This window comes from Parambassis ranga, chromosome 8 (assembly GCF_900634625.1).
Source record: "Parambassis ranga chromosome 8, fParRan2.1, whole genome shotgun sequence".
NCBI classification, from domain to species: Eukaryota; Metazoa; Chordata; class Actinopteri; family Ambassidae; genus Parambassis; species Parambassis ranga.
In genome coordinates, this window is record NC_041029.1 from 779471 (window position 1) to 805744 (window position 26274).

The 26274-nt window shown below is 39.0% G+C and overlaps 1 protein-coding gene across 1 annotated transcript in view; it reads right to left on the minus strand.

Moving 5' to 3' along the window:
* hs3st4 (heparan sulfate (glucosamine) 3-O-sulfotransferase 4) overlaps positions 1 to 26064 on the minus strand; it is an 88940-nt gene extending 62876 nt beyond the window's left edge. The window contains exon 1 of the mRNA XM_028412014.1: positions 25466 to 26064. Coding sequence (XP_028267815.1) covers positions 25466 to 26064 — 599 coding nt within the window. The remainder of the gene's footprint in view (positions 1 to 25465) is intronic.
* Between the last annotated feature and the right edge of the window lie 210 nt (positions 26065 to 26274).

The window sequence follows — 26274 nt, forward strand, 5'->3', positions numbered from 1 at the left end:
CAACGTCAAAGGGGGGTCAATGGGGGGGTCTCGCCCGGGGAATAATTCCATGTAGAACCGCCACTGCTGGTCTTGTCCACATTAAACAGTAGGTGATTCCCTCCAGCCCACTCCACAAATCTGTCCACCAGCCCCCTGTACTCTTATACACCCTACAAGTGCAGAGTCATCAGAAAACTTCTGTAAATGGCATGACTCTGAGTTGTACTGAAAGTCTGTGGTGTATAAGGTGAAGAGGAATGGAGAGAGCACAGTGCCCTGTGGGGCTATTATACCATTGACCAGACGAGATGGAGATGACTTCTTTGGTACAGGACATGGGCAGGAGGTCTTCCAGAGTAGTGACTAACCTCTCCAGACTGAGGCTTAGGTTAAAGAGATGCTGGAGAACAGCTGACAGCTGGCTGGAACAGGACTTTAGAATCCCGTGGCTGATGCCTCTGGGCCTTCAGCCTTGAGTTGGTATAAGCCTGATTTGTACCCCTGCGTAGCCCACTGCGTCGACAAGGGGGGCCCTACACCTTGGCCTTAAAAGCTGTTGAATGTTGAATGCCTTGGTGTGTTAGAGGTTCAAAAAGCATTTTACCCAGACTGTAGTCAAGGGCCATAATATTATTATACAGTGCAAGGAGTGTTTGCCAGCAATTAAGATGCTGCTGACATCTCAACAGTCCATGTCTAATTTGAAGATGCATCTAAGGGTATGTAGCCTATACATAAACATCGACATTTAGGCTATACAGCTGTGGAGGTGTTAGATGCCTGTTACCTGCTGACCCCTCACTTCAGTAAAAAGAGATTTGAAGTGAATTTCAATCTTGTGACTGCTTTAATTAGTGTGTTCATAGGCAAAGATAAGCAGGCTATTGCTGAAAGGTTAACACAGCCAGTTTGAGAGCATTCATTCAAAATAAAAAAAAAAATAAAATATAATTAAATGTAAGTAGTTACATTACTTTGATAAGATAATTGAAATAGTTACACTACTATTACATTTTTAACAGTGTAACTTGTAATTGTCACTGTTACGTGCCGGTATTTGTCTGTTGTATGTATGTTTGTTATGTGTGTCTTTTTCTCTCTCTCTGCAGGGTCCCCTGTGCACTTCTGGTAAACTAAGGCCCCGTTCACACTGGGGAAAAAAATGTGGCTTAAGCAGGATTTGGCCGCATCCAGATCAATCCAGATGTGTTTTTTTTTCCGAGTGTGAACACCTCCAATCCAGCTGAATCCAGTTTGATTTCAAGCCGGCCAGATCCACCCTCGAGAGGTGGATCTAGCAGGATTGGCTCAAATGTGGCTCAGGTGTGAACGCAAATGTGGCTAGCGAATCCGGCTTGCCACATTATTAGCCATATTACGAGGCGCCACCTAGTGGTTTGGAGAACAGCAAACACGCTGGATGAAGCCGGATTGAGTGCGGACACAACTGTGTGCTAGCCAGATTTGAAAATAGGTGTGAACGCATCCAGCTTAAAGGCTGTCTGGGCTCAATCCTACTCTAGCTGGAATGACTTTCTTCAGTGTGAACGGGGCCCAAGTGGATCATCACCTGAGTCCACTTGGTCCTCATCAGCACAAGCTGGAGGTGTGCACATGGCCGGGGCCAGTGGGCCAACTTGTGGACGCACACACCATGTGTCTTTGCTCCGTCCAGAGGGACGAGAGCATGATAATCAGTGCTGATCTTTTCAGTTTTGCTTTTGTGTTTGATTTGCCGTTTTGTTATTTATTTTATTAAATGAAATAATGCGCAGTCACTGTTTCTGTCTGCTGTCTCTTCCTCAGGCCTGGGTAACATTATTGTTGCTTCCCCTGATCCCCTGGACTAACCGGGGAACGTAACAGTCACAATTTACTTTTCCAAAGTAATCTTCTGTGTCTGATGTGGGAGGTGTAGTGAGCTGTGGTTCCATGGTCTGGTTCTGTGAGGGGAGACGAGAACGATGTCCTCACACTTTTACACTGTACAGTATTTGATGTTGTGTGATCTGACCTACCAACGCGGTGGAAGGGCGTTGGCACTGTATGCATCCTATGTTTCTGCATACAGTCCAAGGTTTTATCACGTGTGGAGCAGTATACTGGACACAGTGAAGTCTGGGAGTGTTCTCTCCAGAGTAACATGTATTAGACCCCCAGTGATTACCATGAAGAAGCTCACATGTTCTAGGACTCAAGGACTGAAATGTAGACCCCATGTTGATTAAACCAAAAGGAAACAGCTAAGATAGCCCATCCTTAATGTCAGGCGTCAGGATGTGAAGTCCACACAAGTACAATTTGTAAAAAAAATTGATCAAAAATGCAATTTCAAAACCTTGTTGTGTAATTTAGCATCCTATGGGAAGCATGTTGTATTAAATAATTGCACTGAGTTAACATATCGTTATTATGAAAACCCAATAGTTGTTCACAAATGCATCATACGTTTGGATGTTGCTTCTTGGTTAAAAAATAATTATCTACAATTATTTTATCAGGCATGATGTATTATGTTGTCATACATGAAATGTCCTACAATTGATGTAAATTCCACAGGGATTAATGTTTATGATGAATAATCCATCAGGATATTCATTATAAACAGAGAGTTTTAATTATTGTGGAACCAGATCTGAGAAATGTAAAATTAAAATGTAATGTCATTTAAATATTGCACTGTGGTGCCATCTCAACTACACCTTGTAGCTGCATAGTAGTGAAATCAGGCATGTCAGCAGCAGCGGCAGCCTCACGGTAAAAAAAAACAGCCCATAAAATGAAACTAGCTGATATAAACTAATTTTTCAGCCCCGTTGTCATCAGAAAACAGCCAGCAGATCATTCATCACTGCACCACTTCAGATGTCACCACAGAGGGAATATTTGCACAAAAATAGTGCAATTGTGTTTTTGTCTTCTACCATCATTCTTTGAATTGTTTTCACAAAATCTATATTTACAGATATTTTCCTTGTATAGCATATAAAAGTACACAATGGTTCTGATCCACCATATGTGTAAATTTGACACCACTACACAGCAATTTACACTGCCAGCAGCAGAGATTCCAGGAGATTTCCACACATTTTGCATTGATATGCAGCACTATTTACCCACCATCAGAGAGTGGTAAATTGCATGAACATTCTTGAGCTGAATAATGTGGCAAGCAGCAAAACTCATTACTTTTTCTTGATTCAAGGTAGTTCTTCAGCTTAATCTGCTGTGCAGTGTCAAGAGCTGATTTTGATTAGTCAGCTGTAGCCGAGTAGTGAAAAGAGCCGGTTTATCGTTGCCATGGAAAAAAAAAACGTTTCACACATTGATCATATCATATTTCAAAGTGGATTTGGCTCCAGTAAAGTTCTAACCATTTGGAATCAAAGTAAGCATGGTGATCAAAACGTTTTTCGCGGCGATGATTCTTTGCACAAAAAAATAATAATTTAATAGCAACAAAAAAAATGAAAAAAAGCCGTCCTTTGATATCAGTGTCTTTATTAAGAACAATACCAATGAGGCTTTATCCACAATACATTATACCCTATGTGTATATTTGTATTTCAAGATTTTTTTGGTGTAGGGCAACTATATATATTTATATATATACAAAACATATACATAATTAGTATATATATACATAATTAGTATATATACTAATTATGTATATGTTTTGTAATATTTCAAAATGAAAACTACATTTTTTGTTCAACTATTTCCCCATTAGATCACCCTTTAATTATAGGATGGCTCTAGCTTGGAGTAGGAGCCAGACCTACATGGTTTTCCACCTCTGTCTCAGGGTGCAATTTCGACCTGAAAAATGGTGCCAGGACTATTGCTCACAGGGAAGCTTCACAGTAATTACAGTATCCTTAAAAAATAGCTGAAATTTCATACTTATTAAATGGGTTTCAAAAACTTGAATTTTGACTAGTATTACAGTAAAATGATTTATATTTGTTAGTGCACAGGTGCAACAAAGGAAAACGGTATGTGTCTGCGTGTATATTGACAAGATATAATTGCCCATCCAAGTTTCACAGGAAAGTAGAAGGAAGGGGTTAAGTGCATCCTGCCTCTGGCTCAGACTTGACAGCATTACTGTTAACAGTGACCGGGGTAGGCCGGCCTCTATCAAGAGGGATGCAGCGCAGGCATTACCGCAGACAGGTATCACTACAGCCAGGATGAATGAGGACAAGAATGAAGGTGGATATTAACATATCCTCTCATTACCATATTAACAATGTGCATGAAAATGTGGCCCAAGCATTTACCTCAATTAAATTATAGCTGAATTCCAAGGTCACTGCTACATTACCTCTGATCCTACAAAAAGTCTAAATAATTCAGCTTTTCAAAGTACACATAGGCTACATTTCTGTTAAAAAACAAAAAGGTTAACATGGTGAGAGAGGTGGACTGTTATACATTATGATATATTTTCTATCATGGTAAAATATTCACAGGATAAAAAATATAGCTAATAAACAGGCATATTATTAATCTCGCTCACTGTTTTCTGAGTGTGACAGATGGGGAGATCTGAGCCGAGCGCAGGTTAACATACGCTAAGGCAGGATGCTAAATCCCATATCTGTACACAGGCACACTGTTTACATAATACTCTAAAGGGAGTTGTGAGCCACATGCTACTTATATACACCCCACCAATTTCACCATTACTGCGAGTAGCTCAGTTTAATGAATGAGTCATATAGTATATAAATAAAACACAAGTGTAAAACATGCAGGCAGGGTTAACAGGTTGGGCTCCCCTTCATACAAACATTAGAATATAGTGTGATAGCAACTTTTAACATGTCATAACTGTTGGTAGCAGAGTCTCACAAACAGCTGATCTTTAGGCGCTCTGGCACATTATATAGTGTCTAAACTTAGCATGGTGTGATAAACTAAAATAAACATGCAGCGAGGGCAGCGCGATAGGTGAAATGGTGCAGGGAGTGCTTTTCTAAACACAGGCTCTATATGAACACCACTGCTTCTATGCTGCCTTTTAAAGTGGGAAGTTACTTTCTGCTCTCTGGAAATGTTACCAGCTTTGGAGACTCTGACATCAATCCTTGCATATTTTAATTAATATACATGAATGAAATTTTGTAATTTTGTGGGTAATTGTCTATAGTCATATATTTGTTAATCCTCTCTGTCCTGTCTGCCTCCGAGTTCCCCCTATGAGTCGGGTCCACCTCAAGGTTTCATCCTGTTAAAAGGGAGTTTTCCTTGCCACTGTTTGCCTTCTAGTACTTGCTCAGGGTTCAGGCTCTGGGTGTAAAGCACCTTGAGACAATTCATATATAAATATGCTAGCAGGCATGGCATACATGGAACGGCATAACCAAGTGGCTGGCATAGTGTACAGGAACATCTGTGCCAAGTATGGCCTGTAGGTCCCAAGGTCAAAATGGGACACACCTCCAAAGGTGATGGAGAATGACGAGCTAAGATCCTGTGGGACTTCCAGATACAGACCGACAAACTAGTGATAGCTAACCAACCGGACATAGTAGTAGTGGACAAACAGCAGAGGAAAGCCATAGTGGTAGATGTAGCAATCCCAAGTGATGGCAAGATACAGAAGCTGGAGAAATACCAAGGGCTTAAAGAAGAGCTAGAATAGATGTGATATGCAGTGATATTTGTATTCAAGAAGATATTTGGCATCTCTTAAAAAAGACATGTTTGCCATTTTGCCAGCTTTTGTGATCTCCTGGCATTCTAAGGGATACAGATATTACAGATAGCATATCCAGATACCCTTTTATTAACAACTGTGACAAATTAGAGCTACCTATTCCTTTATGAATATGTGACAGATCCATAAACCATCACTTCATGTTCATGATGCAAGAGGACAAAATATGTCCAAATTTAGCATCACAAAATGAGTTCATTAGGACATTTGTGAATAACTGTTGGCAAATAAATACGGACCTTCAGTGACATCACCTATTAGGTTCTGGAACTGAGTGCTTCAGGCAGAAAAAAACTAGATCTTACATCAGTCTTGGCAACATCTGACTTTGTAACACAGAGGGCAACAAGCCTGATTAACTATTGTCGTAGCTGTGGCTTTTCTTGTGATGTATGTGTGTGTGTGTGCAAAAGCCAGGATTGTTGCCAAGCAACGCATTTATGTCCAAAGAAGGGGTGCCGATTTATGTTTCTGCTGGTGGGTCGTGGCCGTCGTGTGCACACACACACACACACACACACACACACACACACTGTCTTTTACAAACGTCTACAAACTGTCGGTGTCCGGTCAGTGGATATTTTTGTGTTTTTATCACAAATTTGTCTATTTTCTTGGCCAAATCACTCACTATGCTAGTTTTATCAGCAAGTTACCATCCATGCTGTCTTTTTCCAGTCCCCCTACAGGCCACAGGTACAAGGGCTTTGCATGTATTGATAACCCTTTATGCATGTTTTTTCATAGAACATCAAACGTTTCTTATATATGTAATTCATAACAGACTGCATGTATTGCAGAGGATTGATATTGAGAGGAAAAAAGAAGAACTGCAGTTGCTACATTATGCAAACAGCCGTTGCAACACATCTTATTTGTTTCAAATATTCAATGAAATTTACACGTTTGTCGACACATCTCCACAACCGGCTGTCAGTTTGAGGTATGGTTCGCCTTAGTCATGCTCATGGGCAGTGTGAATGCAGTCACACAGCTGGAGTTATGTTAAACGTAAGGCGAAGTGACAGAAATGCTAATCAAGTATCAAAACTGACACTGCATTCCCATCGATGCACATCAGACCTTCAATGATTTATTAGTCAAAGTGAAAGCATGTGTCACTGTGCTGAGTGCTTCATGGGTAAACACTGCTCTCGCCAAGGTGCACCACTTAGCAGCTTGCCTTCAACCCCCCCCCCCTTCAGCTTCCCCCCTCAAGCATGAACGCAACTCTGCACGAGGGCCGCTGATAGCACTGCTGAAGAGTAACTTTCAAAAACAGGTAAGCCACACGCAATATATATGTAAGCAAGTCTCTTAAGAGTGTACTAAAGGGCTTTTAGAAAGTATAAAGGAGTATGTGTGTATGTCCCTACTTCAAATGGGTTCTTCTGCTGAGTAAGCTGCGCTGCTCTCCTCCTCCCATTCCTTTCTTTGTCGCCAGATCAGAGAGACAGAGAGGACGGAGAGCAGAGGCAGACCCCAATTATCAGACCGTCATTCACAATCTTTCATTTACCTCCTGAAGTCGCTGCCGCATTAATTTTTAGGTGGGATATTCAGCTTGTAGCCTTGGGGAGCTTTTTTTTGGGGGGAGGAGGTGTTAAGAGGTTAAACACTTCACAGAGCAACTGTGCTTTGGCATGAGAACCAAGGGGTATGAGGCATAAAACACAGAGCTCCGCTTTTTTTTTTTCTCCAACGCTGAATATTATTTGCAGAAAAGAAGAAAGTTGTCTGTTTGCTGTGACTCTACTTTGCTGTTGCCAATTAATTCTGAAGTTCTTTGTGAGTGGATTGCTGGAACAGGGCCTAGTTTGATGGATAAACAATGCTCCAGTGCATAATTTAGCCGAGTATGGAAGTGAAAACATGAGATCCATTCACTCTTACTATCCCTGTAGTATTCTTAGCATCCACTTAAGTTGACTGCAGAATTGTAATGAGATTATTGTGACTGAGAAACAGATAATTGGACACTGCTTTTGCAGTTAAAACAAGAAATCTTTATATATGACATGTGCCAGTGTTGTTTTTTTTGTGCAATAAAGAATATCACATATAGTGATAAATATTGGAATAGCTACTTTGTGCATAATTTATAAATCTTAACATCTGAGAGAATGCCCACCCACTCCAAGACATCCCATTGACTGCCTCACAAATCAAGACAAAGTCCCTGCTGCCAAGTTTTGCAGCTGTAGAGGGTTTGTTCATTTTTAATTGCAATGGGAGGAAAAAAAATACAAATGTCAATGACCAGCATGAACATCCCTATATAGAAGTCGCATATCAACACACATATGTGCACCATAATTCTCCAAGGATTGTATTTGAAGTTCCTTCTCATGTTTATCTCCATTAACAAGATTCTTTGTTCATTTGTGTGATTAATGCAGTCTTTGATTACTAGCTTCAAGAAAAGGTGTAAAATTAATAACCTAAGGCAACATGCATTTTCACATCATAATTATGTTTCATAAAAGCTTTCCAAGTATGAACAACGGTGTCCTGTGTTTTTACATATAGTGAGCTCTGACATATATATATATATATATATATATATATATATATATATATATATATATATTCTGTGAATTCTTCCATTACAGCATGGAAAAGTGTATGGCAGTAGCCTGGAGCGATTTATGCTTTCATGTGAGGCGCGGGAAAATGCTGTGGGAGATTAATGGAACATAAACAATATAACCATTGGACCAGTCCTGTTTTTTTATCTTTATGCATTTATTTATTTATTTAATCAGTATTCCGTCAAACATATACGCCCTGACGGAAACCTTGCCGAGAGGCGCACATCCCAGATGTAATGTATCCTGAGGTAAAATATGCGGGAACCTGAACGCGCACACTTTCCATTCACTTCAGGATTCGTGCTAAATTTCTACCAAAGAAATCAGTTCTAGAGGCCCTATAGCTTCACACACACACATGTGTCTGTACTAAATGTGAGCTGCTCAGATGGGCAAAAAAGTGAACTTATTATTCTTAGTTAGATCTGGTGGCCTAAATTTCAGTAATTCCAGTCATTAAAAAAATCTGCACAGCAGCTAGCAGGTTTGGAATGCATGTCTAAAAATAAATATTGGCAAACTTATACCATTTATCATTAAATGAAAGTGCAGAAAGCAGTAAATGTAGTTGACCCACATTTAAGCTTAAAATTGTAATATATTTAAAACAACAATTTGTGTATATGTTTAATTTTTTCCCTTTTCCCTTAAAAAAAATTAAATAAAAAACAAATTCTGCAGACCTCACCACAAAAGCTCATGTTTAGAATCTGTAAAAAATGCAGAATGTGAAGGTCCTTTTTTTTCTAGGGAATCGTGACACCTGCGGTTATACACACAGGTTTTGATGGCAAATTTGCGCAATAAAAAAACCAAAGGTGCATGCTGGGTAAACTTGATTATACAGGGCTAAATCAAGATAAACACATGCTGACAACAATAATAATTCTTCTGTCTGACCACATCTGTGTCATTGGATGATAAACTAAATCTGATATGTATGTGCAGAAAGCTGGCTGCTGCAAAGCTCTGGCACTTCACTGCACTCTCAGAATGACTCATTTCACAGACCCTTATGTGCACGCGCTATTTGTTACATGCATGTGCTTGGATACATGTTCTGCATCATTTGTTGATAAGTTAAGCCAAATGAGTGAACATTACAATCTTCCGAGGATCAATTTGAGGTCCTCGGGGTATTTCTAATAGAATGTAAATGTAAGTACCCCACAATGAATAGCACCTGTAATTAATTTGGACATGGACTAGACATTTGTGCTTGGGATTGAAGTGTAAACAGATGAGTGTTTGCTGCTATACCCTCCTGTGTAATAAGATGCCCTCGTAGCAGGTCAAAATAGGCTCAATATGCAAGTGAGGAAATTCACAGTGAGCTCTGATTTATTCGTTGTTATTAATGGGGCGGTATTGAAGGAAGTGGTCTGTGGCTGCCGGCACAATATCTGACCTCTGAGAGTGCATTAAATCAAGGCATTAGGGAATGCAGTAATAAAGAGGCCAGGCAAGGCACTGCCACTCTAAAACAAACAAACCACAGCAATAGCTTTGAGGAAGCTGAAATCACACCCTGAGGCTTATTTCATATGGAAAAAGCCAACTGTGCAGATGGTCATTCTAAAATGTTGCTACATAATATAAAACACATCTTGTCTTTAGAGTAGCTGTTAAAATTCAATCAGTTTACCTTGTTTTTGTGTCAGTAATTTCTTTAACAAGGTTTTATATTTATAGTTCTGTGCGCACTGCTTTGATCTGAAAGTGTACTAGCACATACAGTACCGACTGACAATGTTGAAAGTAATTTTTTTAACCTTTAATATTTACCACATTCATTTTGTTAATATGCTAGCAATGCCAGGTCAGCTTGGCAAATAGCTTATATGAAAGTCCTTATTAACTGTTTTTGTAACGCTAAATAAAGCTGCTAGCTGTATTAATCTCACAGTGAAGACACAATGTAGATATGATCATATCATTAGCATAGTGCACAATGTTATGTAGGTTAATGCTCAAGCACCAAAAACTGCAGTACCTCAAAGGACCAGTTGAGGCTGCTTGTAAAAGTGAGCCAATCCAAATAGACCTTTACGTAAAATGCTCAACCTTACAGAGGAAAAATACATTTTCAGCCAGGTAGAAAATATATTACAATATATATCATATAATAAAAATATATAAACCTAACCTATACATTATACAATACAAACAACAAGGGCAGCAGTGGCTCAGTGGTATAGCAGGGTTGTCCAGTACTGGTTTGATCCTAACCTAAGTCATTGTTGTGTGTCCTTGGGCAAGACATTTTACCTGCACTGCCTCCAGTGTACTCACTGGGGTGGCGCGCCTTGCTGGTCGTTGTATGACTTGGCAGCCTTAAGCAATTTCCCTCTGGGATTATTAAAGTATCTAAAATAAAATAAAAAAAAAAAACACATTTGGACATGTAGGCCTACTCTAAGGTTTACATGACACTGTGATCACAGAAAGTATTAGTTGCTTCACATCATTATATATGAACTCTGTGTACCTACAGAAAGAGGCAAACTCCAGGTCTGCAAAATAAGGTCAAAACCACAGTTCCCCAAATGGCCATTTAAGAGTGCAAGCAGCAAAAATGTTTATAGATACACACCACATTCAGTTGAGTTTTGCATCAATTATAGGGCTGTGATTAGCAAGGAGTTATAGGATAACACAAAAAGCAACCTGTCCCAGGATACTATTGCAGAAAAATAATAAACTACATTTAAATACTCCAGTACGCAAATGTAGGATTATCTAGGCACTGAGTGTGGAGTGGTGCCGATGGGAAAAGCATCTATTCTGTCTAAAACTTTTTGCTTGTTATGATTGTCAAACAAGTTGGATAACAAAGGCAGTAATTTCTCAGACATATCAATCACTATAACAAAGAAAAACAGGGCTGTGCTGAAAAAGTAAGATTAAGATTAAGAAAACCTTTATTAGTCCCACAATGGGGAAATTGCATTTTCGCAACGGCAGATACAGAAAGTAAAAGAGAAGCTATATACATAATACGATAAACTACCCATAAAAATATGCAATAGAATCAAAAAACAGTTTACATATTAACAGTTATTGCACAGGTGAGTGGAGGTAGAAGTGGAAAATGTTATTATAATAATTATCAGGATAACAGGCATGCACACAACTATGTTGCATTAATGAACTTTGGATGTTACAATAACGTATATTAATTTCTGCCAGCATCCATCTGCTCCACAACTTTTCCACACACACACAGATTTAGAAGTCCTTTTGGTCTAATACCATGTTGCTGTGTCTCACCAGAGCTGTAGCTATACACAGCCCCACGCAGCCACATGCTCCCCTAACTCCCACTCATATCTTCTTGCAGCTCACAATGAAAACACACACCTTTAGTTTTGAATATTGAGCTAGCATACACAACATCCTCAGTATGTAGATGCTTACCCCATTAAACTTCCCCTTGTTAGGCTGGCTCCACGTTAACTGGTTTTAAAAACAATTTCAACCATTTTTTGTTGTTTGTTTGGTTGTTGCCATGCTTGTGTGTAAATAACACACAACACCTGAAAGTGAGGTCAAAACATCTTGTGTGCCCCCTGGTGGCTGGCTGTAGTGTAGGTTAATAAACCCCACCTCCTGGGTGGGTCATGGACCCAACTAATAAACTACAACTACTCCTAAAAATGTTGGTTTACGCCTAGTTAGGAAGTTCATCATGCTGATCTGTGTTCACATACTACTCTTTCATGTAAGTATTTCATCATTTATTACTGGCTAAAAAAATAGGATGTTATGTCACAGTCAACAGCCAATTAAGCAGTGAAGCTATGCAAAAAGTTAAGGGACAGGTAGGCTTGACACAGGAGTGGGCGGGTGATTTGGTCACAACAGCAAATATGCAGATTTCTGTTCATCCCTTAACCTCTGCTGCACAGCGTCTGTTTCCAAGATGGAATCTTTTTCTATACAAAGGCTCTTTCATCAAGAAATTTTGGCTTTTGAGAGGGGCCACATATATACAATCTATGATTCCTGATGCCTTATTTTGGGCATAAAATTCCACAGTGTGTAGCACAGCCTTGCAGACCATACACACAGCAATGTGCAGTGACGCTAACAGATCCAACACTTTTTTTTCCTTTTGTTTTGTAAATGTATCAAAACAATGGGAGGGAGATGATTACATTAATTTTCCCTGCACGGCTTCTCTAGCAACTTTCAAAAATGACAGAACTTGTGGCAGATATTGTTGCTGCTTTTCAGATTTTGAGCTTTCAAAAGTTAATACATATATATAAGACTCAGGCAACAAAAAGCAATGAATTGATGGGGAGAAATAGCTATATCTGACTCTATGGGTTAGCACTTACACAGGGCAGGGGGCACCGGCGCTGCGATGTCTGCACAGTCCACATTATACATCAGAATAATTTACCATCTCTACAGACAGTTCAGTGTGAAGCACACAATAGCATGACTCAAATGTTCTTTTATTCTGGCTTTCATTTAAGAATTATAATTGGAGATTATTTAAAAAAAAAAAGAACATGCAGGAGAGCAATTAGTCTGGGTGGTTTTGGAAGTTGTTGAGTATTTAGGGTGGTAGTTGTTTTTCCAAGTCCTCTGTACCTAAAGGGCCCTGCTGGCTTTCATTTTGAAACTGTAGTCAGGAAGTGGTTTACACCTGGGATAGCAGGTGAATGCAATTACCTGCAATCAGCTAGCTGGCAGGATAGAAGGAAGCAGTGTTCTGTGTCCTCAGAAACGCATTCACTGTTGGCCAAGATGTAGTTGTACTATGAAAATAAAGGCGCAGCAGAGAGAGAGAGAGGGAGAAGGAAAAAATGGAAGCCAGGGACTTCAGCCATTACGTTGGATACATGCAATTATCTACAAATTCCATTGATACTTCTAATGTACTGTATATATGTATCTATTTGTTACACATACACATAAACCCTCCAAAAAAAAAACTGACCCATTATGGGAATGGGTGTAGGGTACAAAAACAAACAAAAAAAAATAATAATAAATTACAAACATATTAAGTATTCTTTGACCACTCTTTTTTAATGTAAAATATTAATGCATTTATTAATATTAAATATTATATATAATATTTATTTTAAAATGTATTTTTTAAATATTTTTGACCCAACATCTGTAAGATTAAACAGAATGTGGATATTCTCTGACAATAAAGTAAAAAAATAAAATAAAATAAAAAAATCCCATACTTACATGAAAAAGACTATTCTCTATTGTACATGAATGAGGAAAAAGAAAAAAAAATTATTCTGATATTCTTTGACATTTAAATCAGAAAAATCCAAGGGGAAAAAAATCACAACTCTACAAGACAAACAAGAATGTTTCCATTTTTTCCATATTATCTCTTAACCCCCTTTATGGCTCCATAAATACATGGAGATACAAGGTCACATAATAAAACCTCACAGATATTCATTGACGTAAGCGAGCTGCCTCAGTATAACACCAAATCTATAACGCAACAACATGCATAAACATATTCATTACAAACCAAGGAAAATCACTGTTTTATGCACATTATGCAGGTGTGAAATTTCTCCCCCTGACATTATTCTATTTCTGAGATAATTATCATGTCTCATACATTCTCTTAACATGAAGCTTTTTTTCTGCTTTCCCACAGCTCAGAGCCCACACGAATAAGGTGTACTACAAAATCGTTTAAAGAGACAGCCACTGGCTCTGAGCTCAGAGGCAGCAGCCGCTGGGACTGCTCATTTGTATTCTACAGATAGTATCAGAAATTTGGAAAATGTTAATTGGAGACAATGTGTTAAGAGGCAGATATGGTTTGACATGTAGCCAACATAATGGTATTAAGGACGAATTAATTATTCCAATATGCTCAGGGCAAAAAAAAAAAAAAAAGAATGCCATCCCCAATCCATAGAAATACATAATAGATGAAAAAGATAGCAGTGAATGCTAAAACATTTGCTTAGACAAATATGCTGGTGGAGTGCCTTTCAGCTCACGCACTGGAATCAAAAGACACTGCTTCCCAGCACCCAACAGTGGACATGTTGACAAAGCCCTCATTTATTACAGATTCCCAAGACCGGCAAGCAGAGCCGCAGCATGAAGCTGATTAGAAGGCTTGTACAAAATAAGCCTTAGAGCCCCATTTCACCACAAACCTATATTCATTTAGTTCTGCAAGATTTATACATCCAGCTATCTAGGCAGGAAAAATCCAGCATGACATGAGAGTGTATTCTGCCCTTTTTGAAAAGAGGGTTAATCTCTCTTTCTTTCATAAAGAAACCTCAATCTTACAGTGACCAGCATGTCTCATATGATGCAGCAGCCGGAGCAATAAATTGAATTAAATAAACCCATTAGTTACAGCAGCTACCTTCTCACCTCGGCCCAGATACACTTTCATGGTAAGTTGGTCCTTTTATAAAGACCAGAGGACACAGGTTTAAGACTCTGATGACAAAGTGACCTTGAGTCAAAAGAGAGAGAGCACTGTCCCTGTTCATTTACTCCAATCAATTAAGACAGCATGTCACGTGGGCTGCACGGCACACCCTCAGTGTGTTTGTGCAGGTGTTTAAAAGTAAATGTATGCTCATTCAAAAAAAATCAATTCATACTTAGAATTCTGCCTCCTTCTGCCTTGTAGACATGAAACAAACTAGAGGTCGATTAGAGTAGAAAGTGACTACTGGGAGATTCACCCTGGGCGTATTTAAAATGCATGGAATGAATAACTGAGTGCGGTTCACACACACTATATGAAAAAAGGACAGAGAAAGAAAGCAAGGATTCAGTTTCCAGTTTGTGGCCTGACAGGTGGTGAAATTCTATGGTAGATGTTTATTTTATGTGATCATGACATCAAAATATGTTTTTTTGTGCCTGGCAGTTTTCTTTATAAGTAAGAAAAAAAATACAGAGAATAAATATTAACAATTAATTATTTTTTGTTGTCAGTGCAGACAGATTTTAAAAAGGCTCACCAAAGTTAGGTTATGAGATTTTTTGATTTTATGTTACTGAGAGTCAAAAATCGTGGTTGGGAATCAATACATCATAAAATTTAGAGCTTATACATTTTTTTAAATACTACATGCAAAATTACAAACAAGTGTTGATGGAAAAATTGTAGCCACTTTGATATATTTTGTGGACAGATGAGACAAACATTTGAAACGTTTGGGAAAAGGTAAACATTGTGTTTCAGTATGAAACCTTATCCTATCTGTGAAGCATGGTAGTGGTAATATCATGTTTTTTTCTGCATCAGGGCCATGGTGGTTTTTCATCAGCAGTGTGACTATGTCACTCTTTGACCTGAATCTACTCTAAACGCACAAGAATTTTATATCTGCTGATGTTTTGGCTCTTGTTTTTAAAACTTTCAGACACCATTTTAACACAGAAATTTTCTTTCACACGCGTTTACACTACTTGCAAAGTTGCAACACATTACTTGGTTGATATTCTGTATCATAGCAACCAGCTCAAGCCATATTGGTGCCCTAGGCAAGATTATTGTTCTTTGTTACTTTTTTAGCTTAAGCTAGCATACTCTCCTTAACCTCAGACTAGCCTGATGTCAGTTTAAGACATCTAATTTGCAAAAATTCCTAAACTAATCCATGAAATAGGAAACTGTGTCCCGAATGAGCAGCATTGTAGTCCACAAAGCCTCCCTAATCAGTCCTATAAATTTGTTAAGCATCTATAGAGAGAAAACTTCTATGAATCTCATTGTAGATGCAGGTGTTTCTCCTGTCTCTGACAATGTAGCGCAGGTGGCAGACAGGTGTAGGTGCGCATGTTGGAACAGGCACAGAGTGTGTAACAGCCTGGCAGGGTCTCCGGTGCACTTCCTGTCCCCAGCAGAGCAGTCATGTGTTCACTGAGGCAATTTTTTTTTTCTTGTACAAATAATTAAATAAATAAACGGCAGCTGATGAAATAATCACCCCCCGTTTTGTTATAAGTCTACCGAAGACATTTGTTACAATCTGATAAGCGTTTTTTGTTATGCAATGCATTTGTGATGAAACTCAAAGGTTATTTTTTGGGTACCAGACTTTTCCGAGTCTGCACCTGATGCATTCTGGCATTGTCCCTCAGCATATCAGCTACACAGTGTTGTACTCAACTCAGTGAGTGAGTGTCATAACACCAGACCTCAGCGTTTTGACGGGAAATGTGGTAATGAACCATCAGTAGTTTTATAGTAGTTCAGTACTGTCTGAATCACAGACAGAAAAGCGATCGTTTGACATTGTCTTATGTTTCACTATATATTATACATTGTAACGCTGCAATCATCTTACGTCTGTGAAGTCAAAAACAATATTTATTGACACTAAAAATAAATGGCTAGTTTCTTTATTGGTTATCTGTTCTAAATGTCACAGCACTATGATGTGATTCGGGGTAATAGCCTTAAGCAAAGACTTCTTGTAATTATATTAATACTATGTTTAATTGTAAATGTTATATTTTGCACAGTATAGGTGTGACCATTTTGAGTGACAGGCATGTGGTAACTCCGGTCACATGCTTCCTGCTTACATAACTTTTTCCCCCCTGAGCCCTTCTGGCACTCCACCTCTTTGCCAGTATTTGAATTAACACAGAGTTTAGGCAGACTATGAGGCTGACAAAATGGTAACAGTCGCAACCTCGGCATCTTATTGTAAACCCTATGGTTGACATCACAGAGGTTTGTCCGTATTTATTTACATACGATAACCCATCCTGCAGATTTCACTTACCACCCAGAGATTTACATCATTTCATCTCCCTTTTAATTTAGACTACCACCACTACTGCTCTTTCTTCTCTACAATGTTTGATGACATTTGCAGTTCCATTTAGCCACTTAGCAATAGCTAACAAGTGCATTCTGCATCAGGGACTAAAACATCAGTTTGTGTAAACCAGATGTCTTGTTTTTAGAAACCTAATTAAAAACCTTAATGGGACAAGTGCTAAAATGCTAACACTTTTCCAGGTTTAAGACTCTTTCCTGTGGGATTCTTTTTTATTGTGTGAATTAACACCTCAAAACATTAAATACTGTAATAAACATTGATACAGCAAGAGAATGAAGCTCAAATGAATGTTTCTACATCCACCTTAGGCTAGCACCATCACTATATCATATTCACTTTGTAAGAAAAGCATCACCGGTTTTTGCTCTTTGCCTGTAATTCACCGTTGATTGTATTGTGTGCAGTTCTGCCTTTGAATCATACAGCACACTGACAATGTATCAAAGGCCCCACTAGGGAAGAGTTGCCTTCATGGCTGATAGCCGGTAACAACCTTATTAGAAAAGCAGAACACATCACCTTACTCCTAAATCTCTAATGCCAATAATCCAAATTACCCAGGAAAAACAATCACCTCCTGATACAGCAATTAGCATAATCCCTAAAAGCATCCTTTTGCATTGGCTTAATCCAAGTCTCAGGGGAGTTTGGCAAATGCTACAGCCTGTGTTAATGACTTCCAACATATCCAACCTGCTGGTGGCAGAGGCGTCAGCAATATGTTCCATCGCAAAATTATGAAATCTGGATTAAATTGAGCAGATTTTTCCCTCTTCAAAGTCAATCCGGCAACGGCACAGTATTGCCACTGTATGTAAAAAAGAGCGTTGAGTGCAGTTAACACATCTAATACTCAGCTCGTACATTGTTTCACACTGTGCTAAAATTATTCTAACGGAATACCCCATGGTGATTTGAGGGGAAAGAAAGAGCATGAATAAGTAAACAACATAAAGAGATGAGAAACTTCAAAGGCAATGGGACAATCACAGCAAACAAGATCCTGGAAGCCAATGAATGTGTTTGTCTTTGTTTGTGACAGTGACTCAGGGGTGTAAACAGAGGAATTAGCTCACACCTCCGGAGTCTCAGCACATCACACAGCCATAATTGAATTAAGCCTGTCAGGTTGTTGCTGAACTGTAGATGTTATAAGGGGCACAAGATGTATTCAACACTCAAGATCAACTCTATTAATGGTTTCATTTCCATCTAATCTTTGAAAAATGGTGCAAATTCTGAATTTGTGATGCTAATTTTTGCCTGCGTAGTGTAATGGTCATTATGATAATGCTACCTGTACTGTTAGGAGAAGCCAACATTTTTCCCATTTCCATTCCTTCCATTTTTCAGAATAACATAATACAGAAGCACCTATCAGCTCCTGGACACACATTTGAAACATACTCCCAGCAGTCCCTGCGTCTTGGCTCCATGACCATTCCTGTCAGGGTTTTCCCTTTGACTGAACAAATGCATCAGCTTGTGTCATGAGACCACATCCCTCGCAGCCAATAAAGGAGCACGAGCAGCACAAGTGCTCCAGGAGATGTGGAAGGGAAATTGGAATCCTGACAAGTATGATTGACATGCGTATTTGTCCCAAGGTAGTCTTATTTGCAGAGATTTAAAGACGTCTGTGAACCAGCGTTCTACCCGAAAGAGAGCCATTGTTTCTAGCAGACTAGAAGCACATCATGGCAATTCTGTCGCATGCAAATAATCTTTTGGGAGAAATGAATCCCTTTGAGCATAAAATGACTACTTTATTTTTGGTCCAAAATAAATAATTAAACAGATGAAGCTATGTCTTTCTTTTTTTTCTGACAATCTGTCCGTGTTGTGGAACAAAAAACACGAGTCCTTCCTTCTATTCCTGACACAACAGAAGAGGAGGAAGAGGAAGCTGCCCTGAATTTTATCGAGTGTCTTTGATGGACACAAAAAAAACAGTGGATATGAGCCTTGATGGCGAACCGTAACCCATGACCACTTCATAGCAATGGAAGGAGAAAAAATTAAACTATAAGTAAAATAGACTTCCACTTGAAAGCACTGGAGTGTAGCTACAGCAGGACAAGAGAAATGTGTGTGTGAATGGAAGAAGTCTGAAGAGGACCAAAGGCAGGATGAAATTGGCTATATCCATTAACTGAGGGGTTTCTTCTTTTTTCTTTTTTTTGGTCCATATGCAGAAATGGATGAAGCTTTCTTCCATAATTCTCATGTTACAATACAGATGGTTTGAATAGGATCAAACCTATCTGTAACCCTGGGATGAAACGGAGGCTCCATTCAGGCAAAACGAATCCTGAGTAAAAGCAGAAATGTCCTGAAAGGTAATTCAGCCCTCTACTCTACATGTTGATCTCCAGATATTTGCTGGAGAAGACTGTTCCAGTTTTTTTTTTCAAATATGTGCAGATTGGTGACGGTCTCACCTGAGGTTTAAAGAAGTCACAGCCTGATGATGCTGAATAAATTTACACAACCACCCTGAATACATTTTTTATCTACATAATGAGAATAATATGTGAACACAAGTGAAAAAAAATGTAGACACAAAGCTGTTTAACCTTAGTCCAATTCAAAATAATACTACTAATAATAATAAAAATAAATTAGTTAAAATGCAATAATAACTATCTAGTATCTAGTAACTATCTAGTTCATTTGTGCTAGCTATATGTGCTGTACCTCTCAGGACTGTCTAAGCTATACAGATGTAGCATAAGACTTCATAGAAAAAAACTACATGTATCTCATAAAATGTCTACATGTATCTCTCAATAGGAAGTTGGCATGAAGATTTCTTTTCAGAAAACTATAATGGTAGGACACTGTATGACTTGGCAATTTTCAGAAATATGGCGTTAGTCCCACTGGAAATTACTATAAATACTACTCTAGCAGTGTCTCATTTTGTTGCCAACACTTATAATAAGAAACCGGGATCTTCCTTTTTAACATGCATTCCACCTTTTATTCAAATTCATGTGGAAATGGCTGGATAGATCGGATAATTTTAGCTGGCTAGTTAGCTTATGTAAATAAAAAAAGCTAACAAACTGGTGGACTAGCATCACAACTTGCACATAATTTCTATTCCAGCTCCAAAGTGGATTTATAATAATATGATTCCTATAGGTCTGGACCTCCCAAACTATGATTCTATCAGAGTTTTACCTAAAATGTAAGTGTATGTTTTTTTTCACCTTTTAGATTAAACAAGCACTCATAAGCAATCAATCCACTTGACAATCAGCTCCATGTTTGAGTGCCCTTTCACAGTTTCAAGTCATTGCCTTCTCAGAAATATGACATCAACACATTGACTTAAAAATGGTGCTAGTAGGTGCACTATTTATTGCATACCAGGGAAAATAAGGGTTTCCCCTTTCTAGCTGCTCGGTAAGTAATTATTCTGTGTTATGCTGAATCTACAGAGATTCTCAAACAAGAAATAAACATGATTGCTCCTCAGTGCTATGTGTAGCTCGGGAATTTAATCAAGTGGAAAGAGGGTGGGCAATGAGAAAGACCCGAGTGAACTGTCCACTCTCTTGTCTGCACAGGGGTACGCTGCTAATTAAAAAGTTTAATTCCACAACTGCGCTGGCATCGTAGCTCTGAGGTGCGTCCTTGTGAGTCTTGGCGCTGTCTTATCAGGCGTAGGCAGATCCTGCCATGTTGGGAAGGCATGGGACAGGGAGGCACTGCAGCAGCAGCACAAGCGCAGAGGCCCAGCTGGAAGGGATGGCATCCTGCCTGCTCGGGGATCTGGCCCACCTTGCTCTTTTCCCCCCTTCTTCCCATTGAGTGGAGTCATGGGCTCCCAGTCAGGTGGCAAGAGTCAGGGGCTAAGCTGCCCATGGAGGAGCTGAGAAAGGGAAAGCAGGGCTAAACAAGGGATAAACGCTGGATTTAGACTTTATACTGCCGCACTTGGCCGTGGATCTGTGTCCCCATTACACACCTCCTGTCACAGACTTTAGTCTTGCGACCAAAGGTCGCAGGTATACTAAAGCCTTGCATTGCTTGCATTACACATAGAAAAAGACGTGGTATGCTGACACTGCCTTTGTGAATAGGCTTTAATATTTCAATAGGAGATATTTTTTTACACAATACAGCTCAGAGAAAGGATCTTCGATAAGGTGACGCCAGTGAGTGAATGCACTCAATGGTGCAACCTTGGCTGAGGTAAAAGTTTGTAGCACATTGTTGCCTTGGATTTTCTGACATCCTTTACAAGGAGGAAGATTGAAAAAACAACAACAACAACAACAAGATTAAAATAGAGTTAGAATATGCCAGAATAAAAAGCAATGTCTGCTGGGACTAATCATCATGGAGCTACTTCTGACTCGTAGGAACATTTCCTTCAAAGAGATTTATAGGCACATCTCCTTAGCTTTTATTGCATAGGTGTTTTAATAACACAGAGATATTAGAGCTTGTAAACCTCAGATCTTTGGTTCTGGTTTACTGATCCATTTCTGTAAGTTTAACATTTTTAGAAACAGAGCTCATATGTTCACAACAAACATACTCTTTTAATCTACTCCTACAGTACATTCCCATGTACTTTTATACAGAGGACCTGCACTCCTTTTCCTAAGTGTTGTATTTTCTTCTACCTGCAATTACCTCAGAGTATTGGGCCATTGGTGGCACCAGTTATTTGATGAAGTTCAGTACATAAATCAATTTTATATCCTGTTAAGTCTTATACTGAGAAGCTTTATGTGTAAAGGATAATTTATAGTTTTTGGACAGTTATGGGACCAGGCTATGAACTGGCTTTCTCATATACACAGATTAAAAGGATGGGCTCCTTTTAGCAAAACATTAAACTATATATTATATGCAGAGTTGATCTTTGGGGTGTGTTTCTGCCTCAAGAATGATGCTGTACTTTCATGCTCTCTAGGACAGTTGTGTATTTGATACAATAACATAATCATATTTTATCATTAATTCCCATTCCCAAGTTAGAAATCTAGCTGTATGAATTTGAGCCACCCACCAACAAAAAACAAACCCTGATTAACTAACAATGTTAATAGTTAAAGATGAGGGTAATAGGTAAAACACTGATAATTTTTGTGCTTGGTTTTGCACTGAAATATTCCACAATCTCTCACATGTCACTCACTGCATATTGTCATAACAGATGCTGCTTATGTTCACAGCTGGTAAGGTAGTGTGTTAGCACTACCCCAGTGTATTGCTAACAGATCTGTGATTGGCCAGGGACATCGAGCAATCACTGGTAGTGACAGGTACAACACGTCTTCTCAATAACACCATATTTGGTCAATAAAACCTCTGCAAGATATGACACATGGTTAGGTTTATGCTAATGGAATATATACAGACATATTGTCTGACAAAGGACATTATGTTACAATGATACTAATGGGACTGTCATCTGTCGTGGGACTGATAAAGCTGCAAAAGTCACTGTTAGGAGGTAGACTAGGTAGGTTTGGGGTACACATGGCAGACTGATTTACTTGTCTAGGGTTTGAGTCCCCCTAACACTACAAGCTAATGTTGTGTTTTCAAAGTGAGGACAGGCAGGATAGGTAGCTTTTTTGCAGAACTACAAGAGCTGAAGAAGTATAGATTATTAAAAGAATAGAACAAATAACGGTGAATGGCTGTAACCCACCACAAGACAAAACAAACTAAAAGCAAAATACAGCAAATACATGACAATTTGTGCAGAAATTAACATTGTACTGCCATTTTGATTACTTCAATTATTACTACGATTCACTATCAGAATAACACTGGCATACACTGCTATACATGCTGATTCCTGCCTTGTGTTTAAGTGCAGTTATTGTTATTGATAATCATTATGTGCTATATATCTGATTTATGTAAGTGCAGTAGAAAACCAACAAGCTCCCTCATGTGGCTCAAAGATGTACTGCATCAAACGCATTTAGCAACATGAATAAAAACTGCTGTAAACCCACATGTTACACGTATGTCTGTGGATGCTATCATTCATCCAGGTCATGTTATGTGTTAGAGTTTATATCGAGGAAACTCAGCGAAGGAAGGAAGTCTCAGCGGTGAAATGTCTTCAGAAAAAAACTAAATCCAGTCCAGAGAGTCTAGTTGCCTCCATTTAAAATCTTGAACGTTACATGGTATCACCTATGGATGAAGTATAAACACTTGTGCTTGTTATTACGGATTTTTTTTTTTTTGGGATGATATTCACACAGCGTATCTGTATTTCTGACTCTTTATGTTGATTTTTAATATTTTTCAGTTCAACTTTAACAAATAGAAATGTGTGTGGTTAGAATACCTGTGCCTTAATGCACTTTTCATTACTTGAACTTTGGATTTGCTCACAAATTTCACAACATTTTACACGGCGTAATTCCATTATTACACAGTATATTTGTCAGCACAATTGCTCGGGCACCGTGTTCTTTCAGTGTGCAGAAAGCCATTCTTACCCCGTGTGAAAAGACTAATATAACTGCGCTCACTTTCCCCTGACTGTCCACTGCACACATCAATGCAGAGCAGAATTCCATTGAACCTCCATAGATGAGAAACCTCATGCCTCCTGCTGTATTATTTGATCTGGCCACACATGCTTTTCAACTGGAATTAATCTAAAAATGGACAATCTGACACTTGAAGAAGAGGTGATATTTTTACCAGTATAGGCAGCCTTAAAGTGCCGCTGTTATCCTTGCAGTTAACTGAAGTGCTTGGAACCTTTTTTTCTATATTTCCTTTTATTGTAAACATCATTATGAAAAAGTGCTGAAAACACAAGTTAGGCTCACTAATAGGTTCTCAGGCTGGTGCAAATTCCAGCTGATTGGAGTCCTCAGACACAGTGGGTGAAAATATATGACTGATAATCAATGACATCCTTTAGCACGATTTATGAGATGCATTATCTTTCTTTAGCGGAAAGATAATATATGTGTGTGTGTGTGTGTGTGTGTGTGTGTGTGGGTGTGTCTGTGTGTCTGTGTGTGCATGTGTGTAACACAGAGTTTGAGCTGATCATCATGCATGAAAACCCCCTATTCTAGGTTCCAGAAGCAGAAGCTATAAGCTATTGACTCATCGCAAATAGCTTGCTCAGGTCTAAAACAGTAGAAACTACACAATCTTTAGGTGACATTCCCTCTTCTGTGGAAATGTGGAGCAGGTGTTGCTAAAACAGGCCTAAATCTATGAAGATATGACTTACTGGATTATAGCTCTCATTCGGTTAGCATCTGTAGGTGATTATAATTTTGCTTCCATTATGTGCATATTAGCCAGAAGAGAAATGATGAAGCGCGATCCAATCTTTAATTCTTTTACTCCCAGATTCTTCTTAAGCCAGGTTGGTGTAAAAATGCTGTTTCTAAGGTGTATAAATAAATTCTCACTTAGAACAAAAAAAACAAAAAAACAAAACAAAACAAAAAAAACCAAAGCAAAACACACAAGCACATTTATTATTATTTATGGAAGCATGTCATCCTCCTGTCTAATGAGCCCTTCACCGTAAGCATAATGAAACAGCTTGCATCAACACAGGCTAAATGAACAGCCGAGAGCTCCCATGTCTATGCAGCGAGATGAAAGCAGATGTTCCACAACCCAAATACCGGAGTAACAGACTTCTACAGAGGAACAGAAGGGACTTTTGAGTCATTCTCATCAGCTCATTGACTCAGTTAGTAAAATTCCCCTGGTCAAACATTATTATGTGACAACACCTCTAATAGAGCCTTGACCAACTGACCATGAATGAACTCTTAAATTCTCTTTTTGTCTTTTTCCCATAAACACATTAGTAATAAACAGCAAGGGTCAAAGTGAATGTCAATAAATGACACATGTGAAGCAGGTATTCTAACATAAAAATGTTCCCATTGAAATGGTCAGTGCTGCATATCACATAGCAATTAATATTATTTTAATTTTAAGTATATTGTATTAATGTGCCTGATTAATAACAGAGTTTCTGTGAATCAATCATTCAGCCTAAATCGTCACAGGATCATTCTTTTTTGAGCATGATTGAGGAGACACATTTTATAAAATAAAATTCTGATATAGAAGCCTAAAGAGCGTGTTTGCGTTTGCCACTACATGAGGGCATATTGCTGAAATAAAATGATGTTTAGGAAGACTGCGGAGCATCAGATGGCTTCACTGACTGCACACCTTAAACTAGAAATCAGTGCAACTACTGCAGTGTAGTAATCAATATTAAATTGAATTTTGGGTGCAACATCAGAGCAGTTACAACTATAAGAGTAATGTCCACACACATTATGACAGTCAAACTAGAGACTCACCTGTACCAGTCCAGCCCCTTCTCATAGTTCCTATCAAAGAAATGTGGCTCATTCCCAACGGCTCTGACGTCCGGGTGCACCCTGAGAGCCTCCAGCAGGGCTCTGGTCCCCCCTTTTTTCACCCCGATGATGATGGCTTGGGGAAGTTTCTTCTCTCCGTAATCCGAGGTGCAGTTCACCCTGAGTTCGCTGTCCGTGGTGCTGAATTCCTGGTGCTCCCTCTCCAGCGCGGTGGTGTGATACGCGGCCGCAGATTTAGTTGGAGACGCTTGTGTCCTAATCCACTCCACTGTCCTTTGTTCGGCCTCAGCATCGCGTTCCTTTACGGTGGAAACCGAGGTTGTCCTCTCGGCCTCGGTGAATTCGGTAAAGCCCTGGGAAACGGAATAAAGTTTCTCCCTCAATGTCACAAAAGTTGTCTCCTCTGTCACCAGCCTCCCTTGATAAACATAGTTCTCTTGCAGAGGGAACTGCAGCGAGTTGTAACAGCTCATCAAGCTATAGAACAAGTATGTGACAGAGAGGGAGAGGGTGAACATGAATAAGATTTTCCGGGGCACTTTAGAGGTGAAAACCGAAGTGCTGGACCAAAATGCCATCTCTGATAGCAGTGATCCTCTCAAAGAAGTGGCCAGACATGTTTCCACCCCGAGTCTTGCATGGACAAAATCAACAGCAATAATCAGTCACTATCAGCGCTGCTCCAGCTTAATAAAAGCGTGAAGCTGGACCAAACCATCCAAATCCAAGCAAATCGCATATTTATAAGGATAGCGGGGGAGAAATAGATCGTTAAAATTCCGGAAGAA